The following is a 12638-nucleotide window of genomic DNA, read 5'->3' as shown; positions in this document are numbered from 1 at the left end:
CGCTTCAACTCACAGAAGCTAAGTCTAGGCACCATTAGCGAATATCTTGTTTTCCTCCCGCAGCGATCGCGCCTGAGCCACCTCCAGGCTACGCGCAGTCTTTAACTTGTCGTTTTCACGACAAAATAACTCGACACGCGGCTGCATCCGAGCGAGAAGGATTCGAAGCTCATTGGACAACCTACCCTCCTGGTAGCTAGCCATTGCCTCCCCCAATGCACCGCTTGGAGCAGCATGGAGCGCCCAGTCGACGCAGTCCGCAGCCGTCCTTAGAGTTGTTCCCCGGCGGATATTCCACCTTGGAGCATACACCTCATTGGAATCCGAAACTGCAAAAACAAAAAACAGTTAGGAAAAAATGATAAGAATGGATAATAGGCCAAAATAACCCCACGCACCTGTAGGGTCGATAACAGACCGATAGCCGCTAAACCCATCACCTGAACCTAAAGGATATCCATCCAAGAGGTCAAGGAGATGGGAAGGAGGCAAAGGTTGGACTCCCTCATCAACAGAGGTAAGTCTAGAGGTTCCAACTCTAAACATACCTGGAGAACTGGCCCCAACAGAGGTAGTCGCTGACGCCGAATGCGACAATGCAGAAGCCATTGAGGTAGACACCATCGGAGATGAACTCATAACCGTGGTAGCAGCCGCAGATGAGCTCGCGGAAAATGTCACCGCCGGTCCGGTGAAGGATGTAGTAAAGATGGCACTGACGGCCGGCGGAGATGACGTCATAACTGGAACAGTTGCTTCAACAGTATGAGCAACTGAACCAACACCAGAAACAGGAGCAGCCGCCTGGGTCATCGCCTCGGATAGGTTGACCAAACCTATCGTCGTGGGTCCTGAACCGCTTCCTCCCGCACCGCTCTCGAAAGCGGATAAGTCCACTCCTGCATGAAGAAAAACAAAAGATATTAAAAACAAAGGCGGAAGTAAATGCGGAAAAGGTACACAAAAAATATACTTACTGGCTTTCTTGATCCTGAAAGACCTGACAGGCGGAGATAGACCCAATGAAACTGGCCTCTTCGCGCCAGTCACCTTCGCAGCGCTTGGTGGCTCGGAAGTGACAGCCGTTGTCTCAACCTCTGAGACAATGGTCTCGTCACCACCACCAAGGTTCCCCGCCACCTCCTCACTTTCAGTTTCGGAATCAGACTGATTCCCCAGGTCGACGACGGAAGCAACCTTCGCCTTGCTTTTGGATCTTGGTTCGGGTTGTGTGTTTTGGGGTGTGTAGAGATTAGGATGGATAAATGGATGGAATGGAAAGGATTGGGGTTTAAGGGGGTATTTATACTCCCTTAAGCCCATGGACCGAAGGCCCATATTTCCTTTTGGTCCATATCTAATCCCATCTAATTATCCTACTAAGTCTTCATATTTTGCTATTATTATTATCGTTCCACTAACTCATTTATTTCACCCGACAAAATAATATATTAAATATTACTTTAGAAATTTCGGGATGTTACATAGAAAATCTCCCGCTTTCTAGAACGAAGACTACGCTCAGTAGCGCAGATCTTCAACCCCTTGATCCGAGTTACAAGGGTATACCAGCCCTGGATGCACCACCAGGTGTAGAAGGTCATCAGACGGTTGACGCGGGGCTCGATGTCCAAAATACGGCACACCCATTCGAAATGGCGAACTTTAGCAATCGCCATTGGGTGCACCTCCGTCAAATGAACACTGTGTTTCTCCAGAACACGGTACACGAACTTCGTCAATGGGAATCTTAGATTCCCATATAGGAAGAACGAAGCGTAAACCCCTATCTTGCCCTTAGGGGCATCGTACACCGTCTGGTTGGGCTCCGGAAACTCTGGCTCATACGGCTCCAGCATGAACTTCTTGACGATGTAATGGTATACATCGACAGAAAGAGTACACTGGCACTCGCCAGCAGTACTCTTATCGTCTTTATCGGACGTATGCGTCGGGTTCTCGAGGTAAACGTCAGACACCTTGACGTTAACCTCAGGATCATGAGTAGAAGAAGACATTTTTTAAATGTTAAAGAAAGCGGTTTCAGGAGAATGCTCGCCGGAAAAGATGAGTGTTCGCCGGAAATCGCTTAAAAGGAAAAGAAGAGTGAAGTGAAGGTATGGGATGAGATACACCCTCTTCCCCCTTATATACTCATCGCAATGAATGCGATGAATTTAATGCGGAGGAGAGAGAGAGCGCAGGTGCAATGAAACGGCGACACGTGTGGATAAAGCAAGCTGGCAACATGTGTCGGAATGGCGCGTGACATGAAACTCGCGCCCACGCGCCTGAAAAAGCGTCCTGATTGACCACATGCTGTCACGTCGTCATAACTTCCTGCACGTCCTGAAACTGTCAAAAGACGCCAACGTCCCTTCAACCGTCTGGACTGTCCTTATCCTTTCACCAACTCTCCGAATTCCAAAAAGATTCAAAAATAAGAGGGTATATACCCCCTTACCTTGGAAAACAAGAAACCGTAAGACAAGTGCGGGTACAGTGTCAAGGCGAAACCCTTCACATACTTAGCACCTGCAGGGAATTGAAACCAAGAAGGATCTTATGGGCCATGCTTGCGGAAAGAGAAATAGCACCCCCCGCATGGCGGGAACGTTGAGACTAGATTGTTTGAAGCTTCAAGGTGGAATTGGTTGTTTAACATAACTGATCACTATGTCAAACTACCAAAACCTCGTGGAGAATCTACACAAGTGAAACTCAACGCTCCCGACTTGCGAGGAGGTTACACACCTACCCGCATCATACCCAAAGATCAGGCAGAAAAGTCGGGAATTTCTGCAAGTGACATTAGGAAAACTGCGGGAAGAATCCCCACGGAAAACCTTAAAAAACGAAAAACCCTCTTCAAAACCCTTTGCTTAAAGTCCAAAAGTTCCCCTCATTAACAATTCATGAGAAGAACAATGGACTGGGGGGACTTGAAGAGGTAGGTCCAGCAAAGCCATGTTGGACCCGCAAGACTCACCTTGAAGAGGGACGTCTGCGCAAAGACCAACTGGATCCGCATGACCCACCATGCTCAGAGAGATGAAGACCTTACACGCAGTAAGCCGGCTGTTCCCGTAGGAAAGCCTCCCTTGGTAAAGTACCCTGCCTGTTCCCGCAACTGCAGATACAAGCTAAGAAGGAGGGCACCCGCACTAACAGTAAGGCTACACGCATAAGGCACTAACTCATACTTCAGTAATGTCACCTGAAGAAGGAATGAGCAGGGCGGGAATATTCCCGCCCAAAAGAGTCAGTCCGTACGCTTCTAGAAGATCTTTTGTACTATACCTACCAAGGTATGAACAAATAGACAATATCTGACAAAAGCAACCCATGAACCAATCACAGAGTGACAGCTCACTGACAATAGTACGAGGAGCAGCACGCTCCAGTACAAAATGTCACTATCAGCCGCTGCCTACCCATCAACTCCCATCGTGGCACGAACATAGCCCGTAGTTGGTGGAAAAGGTATATTATACAGCTGGCCGTACCTGCTTGGAAACCTACCTTCGGCTATAAATACTCCAACACCTTGAAACGGTATCATCATCTTATCTTCTCTAGCTATTTCTCTCTACATACACTTATATTCAGAGCAATCTAGTCTGATTCTCACGCCGGAGGGTGGTCACAAGGAGGAACCCCCCTTCTCAGTGACGAGCTCACGGTGTCTGTTTTGCAGGTCAAGAAGAATAATCATCTTTGCTGGACCTGACCCTCGTGGGAAACATCTACTTAACCCCCAGATTATCCTTAATCTGCCAGGGCCATTTAGTGTTTCTTCAGATATGTTACATCAACTGGAAACAGTATGAGAATCCAACAAAATCCAAACAAAACCAAATAACAATGATTTATATCAAACCAAAATCCCATATAAAAACAAAAAATACACTATTTTAGTAGGATTGGATTCACCGATTTGAATAGTTAACATAAGTACATAACCCATGTGAAGGGCAAAATGGGTATTATATATACATGATAAGGAGAATATTCTTAGACTACTCTCATTCACAATATCAGAATCTCAATCCTACATTATAAAATTAATTTCTCTCTCTTCAATCTACAAATTTAACCCACTCCAATCTTTTACTCCCATTAACAACCCAATCTCATCCTTTTTTTATTAAATAAATTCAATTTATAATTAGTTTTGATTAACTATATAAATATAATTAAGTAATTAGATTTTTTTAAAAAGTCAAAGATAATAAGTTATAAAACAAAAACCAAAATATATATATAATTAATTGTTATGAATTAAAAATAAATAATAAAATGTGGGATATGTGGGATAAACAAAATCTAAGCATCCAGTAACATGGTGACATGTGGAAACAAAGATAATGTTTGGATATCTAGTTGATAACGCCAGATAATGTTATCTAAACAAAATCGAAGCAATTAGTAAAACCGTGACATGTGGTAACGAAGATAATGTTAATATTTAATTTGTATTAAAAATGCAAATTTTGAAACGAACTCCGTTTTAAATAAAATTTATACTGGAATGTTCACAAAAAAAAACTAAACAAGATTGTGTTTTTAATTTTTTTTAAAATTTTAAATATTATAAGTTATTTAAGAAAAATCAAATTATAATTAAAATTAATTATGTTAAGAGAAAAATCAAAAAAAAAAAATAAAAACCAACCAACCCAAGTGTGACACTTGGATTCCATTATCTTCAAACATGGTTGCAATCTTGATCGTGGTTGCAATCTTCTCATGGCTTTTTAAATTTTTTTTTTGTCTGATCTTGTAGGCATTGAATCACCAATGGGCATAGTCTTGCCAGAAAGACAGTCAATAATGGATGGAGATAGTAAAAAGCAGCTAAATATGTACAAACATGTCACCCATCTTCATCATTACCTAAGCCCCAAAATAGTCATTTCTTACTAACCCCCCAAAATAGTCATTTCTTACTAACCCCCCAAAAATAATAATATAAGGCAGGCTTGTCAAAATGGGGCACTTTTGGTTCGGTTAAGCCTAGATTCTTTTGGAACCTGTGAAACACGCGCCTGCAATAAATATACCAAATATTAGTAAGGTATGTGATTTTTATAAACTAATAAATAAATTTAGTTTTATATATATTATTCATATAACATTAACTCTCTGATATGAAATATTACTTTTTATAGTAACAAAATCAAAACTTTCCTTTTCTCATATAAATTTTGTACTTAATTCTTTTAATTAATTATAGATCTAACATACTTTGTACTTCTTACAAAAAGAATTAATTTACAAAACAATCATACGATAAAATAGCGCACATACATAGAACTGAAGTATATACTTCATAAAGAAAATTAGATTCAACTAACATGTTTTTGACTAGAGAGTTGTCTGGCTACAAATAAATTGAAATGAAAACTACATAATTCAAACAAACACGTGTATGTTAGAAATCTTTATTTTTGACCAACACGGCATACAAATGCTTTTACGTATCTTATAATTCTTTATTTTTTAATTGGAAAAGTTTGTGTGTGTATGTATTTATTCTTACTAAAGTCATAACATATGATTATATTCTTAGTATAAAAACAAAAACAGCTTGTGTTCTTAATTACCAAAAATATATTTAATGTATCTTAATACATATAAATATATACACATATATAATAACTGGCACAACAAACAAAACCAACAAAGGGCCTCTAGCAAAGTGACACCAAGGTAATGGAAAATACATATGATTGTATACATATCATAACAAACAAAACCAACAAATGGCCTCTACCAAAGTGAGTCAGTGACACCAAGGCATTGAAAAAAAAATATTCTTCAAAGTGAAAAGATTTCAAGTACTGATACATATTCAGATGAAGGATGTAACTCGCAAGTTAGCTTTTCTAAAAAAAACCAAAACTCATGAATACCGTAATTTTTCTTATTTTGTCACTACACATTTAAATAATCTCAATAACCTTTTAATACAAAGGAGAAAGAAACAAGCAATCTTGTAATTTCTGATTTTTTTACTAATATTCTAATAAATAAAGATTTCCTATTCATGTACCAACATTTACATCATAAACGTTTATTTATGACAACATTTACTTTTCCAAGAATCACAACATTTTTTCTCCGTTCATAACAAATGTGGTCACTTTGTATTTGTTTTCTATTCTATTCATGTACCATCATAAATGTAACATTTATGACAAAAGACAAAAACCATTCTTTAAATTAACACACACGTGAAAATAAAATGACTATTAAAAAACCAAAATAAATAGGTAACCAAATTTAGGTGTAAACAAATTATGTTTGACATTGTCGGTCCAAATCCGATTCATATGTCATACTCTTAGGTTTACGTCTAGGTGAAGCCTCGCTAGGTCTAGATAGATTAGACCTCACAACATCGAATACCCTTTAGATTTTTCTAGAGGTTTAGCTGGTATTCCCTTTTTTTATAGAAAAGTCATCATATTTATGTTTCAAGGCATTAATGATAACACAAGATAGAAACTAAAAAGTAAATTTCTTAGGACTATTATGGAAAGTTGGAAACTACTGTTTCAGTATTTTGACAATAATGAGTACATATACTTAAAAATAGAAATATTTTAAATAATTTCTTTTTACACACACCACATAAAATAAAATGTATTTTTTTTAATTATAAAATATATAAATAATAATCAAATATAAAAAGAAAGAATATTCTTTTACCTCTTTTTGCAGCCTTTTGAGCTTTGCATTCTCCTTGGCTAATCTCATAACTTCATTTTCCAGCTCATCAGCACGAGCCTGCAAATCAATCAATTTTCCCGGTAAAACCAAAACCCTAAATCAGTAATTACTCACAATTACAAACTTTACAAATAAAGATCAAGATCGAGTAAAACAAATAATTAAATAAACCTGTTTTCTAGCTCTCGATCGAGCTGCCGATTCGCGGTTCTTCATCAGTCGCCGGAACTTTTCGTTGTACTCCGGCGGATACGCGGTGGCCGGAGTGAAAGCACACGGCAGTGGAATATGATAAGGATTAGGATTAGGATTAGGATTAGGGTTAGGGTTAGGGTTTGGATTAGGTCTAAGCCTCTTGTTGTTGTATGGATCTTCGGTGGGAGTGGTGAGTAGGGTGAGCATTGTGGTAGGTGACGGCGGCGGGTGGAAGTGGGTGGTGGCCGGAGACGGCGGACGTAGCGGCGGAGGGAAGAAGTTTTGGAAGTGAGTGGTGGTCGGCGACGGGAGGCTGCTGATGTCGTTCCATACGTCATCCATTGGTCTCATTGTGAGGGGGTGAGTGTGTAAGTTTTAAGGTTACATTTGTTCTCAATTTGATCTCCTTATGTAATGGAGACAAGTTTCCTTTTTGGACCTCCAACTTTTGTTGAATTGCCGTAATTAACCCTTGTTTAATGTATTGTACTTTTTAACTGTGGGGTGTTGGTTTCTAACACGACCGGAGGAGTGGAAGACGAAATGAAGGGTTTAATAAATGAGTTGTGTTAGGATTGAGTTATGTGATGGGTGGTGATGTTTTGATTAATATGACTAGCTCATTTAATTAATTAAGTAGGTCCGGTCCATATGCTAACATGTTAATTTTTTTTTAATAATCAACCAATGAGATTGAGATGTTTAAATTAATTGCTAACTACCATCCTGCTTGGTACATTTATAGGTTAGAGCCTGTATTAAGTGTAAATAAGTCGTGTTGGAGTTACAAAATATTAAGTGTTTATAGGTCAGAGTCCGTATATGACACACATAAAAATATGCATGTGTTGCCTTTGAGTTAAGTAGTTTAACTCGAAACCAATTAACACAAAAATATATTAGATACGAAGATGTGAAATAAGATAAATATGAACAAGTCCTAATTGTGACACGTGATGCAAACAATTATTTATATTTTATTAATGGTTTAATATTGATTTATATATTAAGTTGAATTTTGTAGTTTATGTTTCTTTGTGTTTTAGAATTAATAATTTAGATTATATAGTCAACACATCAGTTCGTATTAGCATAGCAAACGTTTCCGACGTGATCATAAAATCGGTTGGGACTCAGTTTGTTTATTTATTTATTCGTGTGAGGTTTATTTGGGTCCCCTCTTGACACATTTGTTATTTGGTCATGATTTAACCAGATATGGGACAAGGCCATTTAATACGTTTGGGTTGAATAGGTTTAGTATGTGTAACGTCGTGGAAGCATCAAGGTAACCAACCATTAGACGTTTTTATAGTGTCTACTGAACAAATGCTTTTCATACATTTGAAAATCTTATTTTATATATTTTTTGAGATCAAACATGGAACACGATCTTGATTATGCAAAGTAATATTCCAAGAGCGATTGTGAAAGTGAGTAAAGCGACAGCCAGCCGAGGCAAGAAAAACAATTATTCTAATTATGCCGTTACGTTTCATGGCAATTTCTTTAGAATTTAGATATTGATGTCTCTATTATACAACCAACACATCAATATCAATCACCCTCCACCAATGTATTTATCTTAGCTTGTAAACCATATTTTGAACTAAAGAAATTTTGTCGGGCCAAGTTTGTACTAGCTTCAAGATACTGATGACAAATCTTATAAGAGGGGGTGGGTAGGTTAATGTGACTAATTTCTCACAGTTAATTTTAGCTATGCTGTTTATTTTTAGTTATTTTTTTGAACGACATTTTTTTATGTTATATACAGTGACTCAGTGAGGATTTAACGTAAAAGTGTAAAACTGGAAAATAAACATGAAATAGTGTAAAGCTATAATTGATTTAAGACAATATCCATAGGGTGCTCGGGGCACCTCCTCCATAAAGGATCAGGTAAGTCTCTTCGATTTGATCGGTCAAGATCCCTCCATGTAGAATGAATTGTCTTGAGATGAGTTACTAAAAAGTGAAGATCTTCATGTGGGTATATAGGAAACAGTTTATGTTTCATTACGAAAGTCCATTAACAATTTTTTACAAGTCCATTCACATGTTAAATTTGAACAAATTATGACAAAAGAAATATAAAACAAATTGGAACCGGTAGAGGTAGAGGTGCACAAATCGGGTTTTTTCTAATACCCGGGTTCGGGTATGGAACCGGTTTCAGGTATGATCGGGTATTAGAAAATCGGGTATTGAGAGAAATCGGGTAGAGGTTGGGTAGGGTATTGAGGAGAAAAACTCAACCCTATGTACCCGGGTAGGGTATGATCGGGTTCGGGTATTGGAACCGGGTACGACCGGATATTAATACACGGTTTTGAATTTGTAATTTTTTATACATTTTAATTTGTTTAAAATTTAAATTTGCTTTATAATTTAAATAAATAATTAAACTATATTACAAAAACCATAAATCCACTTAATTACAAATTATTTACTTAGTAATATGCATTTTACAAAAACTTAAACATAAAGTTGTGAAGTAAACATAAAAACATACTATAAAAACTCATGTATTATTTCGGGTATTAGAAAACTGGTATCGGGTATGACCGGGTCCGGGTATTTACGAGTATAAATCGGGTACGGTTCCGGGTACGGGTATTGACCTCAAAATGCATACCCTATCCATACCCTACGGTTAGGGCCGGTTCCGGTTTCGGGTATAGAATGCCCGGGTATAATAAAAACCGGTTCCGGGTTTTTTTTGCACCTCTAGGTAGAGGTGTCCATCGATTCTAAATAGGCTTAACTCTAACAGGCTTCTTTCTTTCTCAAATGGGCCGTTCTTCTTTAGCAGGTTTGAATTGATGTCCCATGGCCCAATTGTATTGGGTTGGGCTAGTATGTATCAGGTTAAGAGTCCAGAAACACTTAAAAGAAACATTACAATAGAAAGTAGAAACTAAAAGACATTCACAAATCTTCTGCATAAGAATACTACTCTGTCTACTTGAAACTACTTCAAACGTGAATCGGGGCGGGACGAATCATCTTCATACGGGTCATGGACCGGTTCTTCTGGGTTACCGGGACTTGCATTTTCAGATGCTTTTGGTTGATTATTTAAGATGTACGAATTTTAGCAGTTTTGTGAGCGAAATTTGTATTTAGATTATATCAATTTGTGTGTTGGTTTCTACAGCAAATAATTTTGGCAAAAACATGACAACTTGTCTCATCTCATAAATGTAATAACCGATAAGAACATGATGAATACGTGGAAAAAGAAATACTTAATACACTTTTATATCCAAGATGAAACAAAAGCTTTGCGAAACATTAATACACAATAACCATTATTAATTGGTCACCCCAATACAATACATTACTAAACTTCTGGATCAATAATCCTTCAAACTTGATGAATCCAATATCAACAGAAATTATAAACAAATTAAATTCAAACACGAACACATTAGGGTTGGCCGCCTTCTTTTTCAACCAGTTTGGTTTAGTTTACCGCTCTACAGTCGAGCCTAATCTCTTGACCATCACCACTGATGCTACTCATCTTGATCATGGATTTCACAAATGCTTTCTGGAACTCTTGTTGTGAGCTAGCAAACTTTGAGACCAATGCTTTCGTGCTTGTCGATGTCAGCAACGACTGATCAGAAGAGAATATACTCTTGCCTTGGAGAAGTAACTTATAATATCTATTGTCAAAAGTAGTGGGAGTCGAATCAAGATTCGCACCCGCGTTTTTCACAGTGTTCTTTGCTGGGCATACACTTTGTAAACTGGCTGCAAATGATGATTGCAATGTCGGGTCGACACTTTGCTTTGAACTAAAGTTGTGTATCCTGTTTTGAAAGGATGAGCAATGAGAAAACCCGAGTGTATGTCCACCTACAAATTGGCCGGTAATTAATAACATTTTATCTCAAAATATATAAATTACTACAAGCAGATTGCCATTAAGGGTGATACCCTTATATACCTGAAAGTGCAACTAAATCTTCCATGGAAAGACCTCTTTGAGCAAAACTTTGTTGCAATTGGGAAATATTGAATGTTGGAGCTGGTAATTGTCGTGTTTCGGTTGCTTTAGAAACTCTTCCATCTTTTCTTCCTTTCGGCACGTCCCATGTTGGCCCTCGACTAGATTCAAATCAAGTAAGAAACCGATTCTTTCTAAACATCTATACAAATAAAAGTTCTAAAACTTTAAGAAGATGATTTACTTACCAAAGTGACCGCATCCCTTGCTGCTAATGCTAAGATATCGGCGCAAGAGACAGTTTTAAGACATAAAGCCTCAACTGCTTTCTTGGCATTATCAATCATATAGAATGCATGCAAAGATATGTTTGGAGGCCCATCTTTCTCAGCTTTGTTCTTCCCGGTTGAATTCAGCAACACCGATCCATCACACCCCTACACAAAATTCAAGATAAACTAATTGAGTTGACACTACAACAATTATTCTTTCACATATGAAATTGAAGTGGAAGAAGAAGAATAGTCACCCTGATGAAGCAATCATGGAAATGCATTCTAAGAAGTGCAGCCGGAACCGTCAGATCATTCGACATGGCTTTCTTGACAACACTTGTAATGGCTGATTCGGCATTGGGGCATGTTTGATCATAGTAATTAGGACTTAGTGCATTAACCATGTTAAGATGTGCTAGTCCCAAGAAAATGCAACTGAAAATAATAAGGGAAAAGATGGTGTTGTTGTTGGCTGCCATTGATGGAAGGTGCAACAAGTGTGTTTGCTGGATGATGTGTGAATGTTGATGAAGATGATGGGGAGTAAGGTTGGTATTTGTAGGAAGAAGAAGACATGAGTGTTACGAGGTTGATGCATGAAGCTGGTGTTGTGAGCTGAAATCATTATCATTGTAATGGTGTTTGATAGAAAAGGTGGAGTTGTTAGCTGATTGAGATAAGACGGATAATGATTAAGTATGCTTCATTTGGTTTAAGTCTTTTTTTTAATCATATAACATCCAAGCCTTGTCTAACTGCATATATTTTCTCTATCACAAGGTGAGTATATGTATACACCTTATATGTTATACGGTGTGTAACTTACATGTTGTATATGCATATACGCTGTGTATGCCTTGGTTATATATATGATTTCTTGTTTCTTGTAATTTTAAATTTTCATTATGAGATAATAAAAATTTCTTTCTGTGTATCATTTCTTCTTTTCTTTTTGTGTCATTGTTTTCAACGATTACACGTTTTAATTACATGTAACAAAAGTAATGTGATTATAATTCTAGATCGATCCCTCATGTAGTCGTGTTTGAATACCTAGAGTTTTAAAGCGTACTTAAAAAGTTGATAGAAAATACTTGAGTAAAGTTTGTCTATTATCTAAGTCACTGCTTAATGAAACGCAAATACTTGACATCAAATCAGAAGTGACTTGGTTAACACACTATTAATTTGACATATAACTAACTAATTAATGAAAGTATGATAATATAATATATTGGACTTTATAAAATATATTACAAATGTTATGAAAATTAATAATAGGAAGTTATCTTATCATGTTTTGATAGATACATGACTTAGACAATATTGTTTCCAAAGAAATACTGTTGGTTAGAGTGGTTGAAGTCTTGCACCAATCTTAACTAACTCATTTTCATTATATTGGTGTTTGGACACTAAGTTTATTCCACCTAATCTACCAAACAGTCAGAAAAGGAAAACTATTAAAAGTATGT

The 12638-nt window shown here is 37.3% G+C and overlaps 1 protein-coding gene and 1 pseudogene across 2 annotated transcripts; both read right to left on the bottom strand.

The window, feature by feature from the left end:
- Positions 1-4970: 4970 nt before the first annotated feature.
- Positions 4971-7281, bottom strand: LOC143563221 (uncharacterized). Its single transcript, XM_077050813.1, has 3 exons — positions 6907-7281; positions 6715-6792; positions 4971-5048 (listed from the first exon to the last, which is right to left on the bottom strand). Exons 1-3 carry the CDS (start codon positions 7279-7281, stop codon positions 4986-4988), a joined length of 516 nt encoding a protein of 171 aa, XP_076906928.1. The 3' UTR covers positions 4971-4985.
- A 2615-nt stretch (positions 7282-9896) lies between these two features.
- LOC143563219 (peroxidase 64-like) lies at positions 9897-11732 on the bottom strand (annotated as a pseudogene). Its single transcript, XR_013140625.1, has 4 exons — positions 11418-11732; positions 11137-11325; positions 10889-11078; positions 9897-10797 (listed from the first exon to the last, which is right to left on the bottom strand). The product of XR_013140625.1 is annotated as a peroxidase 64-like (transcript).
- Positions 11733-12638: the final 906 nt, after the last annotated feature.

The sequence above is a fragment of the Bidens hawaiensis genome, unplaced genomic scaffold (genome assembly GCF_021521415.1).
Source record: "Bidens hawaiensis isolate Kalapana, Puna unplaced genomic scaffold, B.hawaiensis_p1.1 tig00021345_1, whole genome shotgun sequence".
In the NCBI taxonomy this organism is placed as follows: Eukaryota; Viridiplantae; Streptophyta; class Magnoliopsida; order Asterales; family Asteraceae; genus Bidens; species Bidens hawaiensis.
Note: the sequence above shows the minus strand (reverse complement) of the source record. Positions and strands in the feature narration are given on the sequence as shown.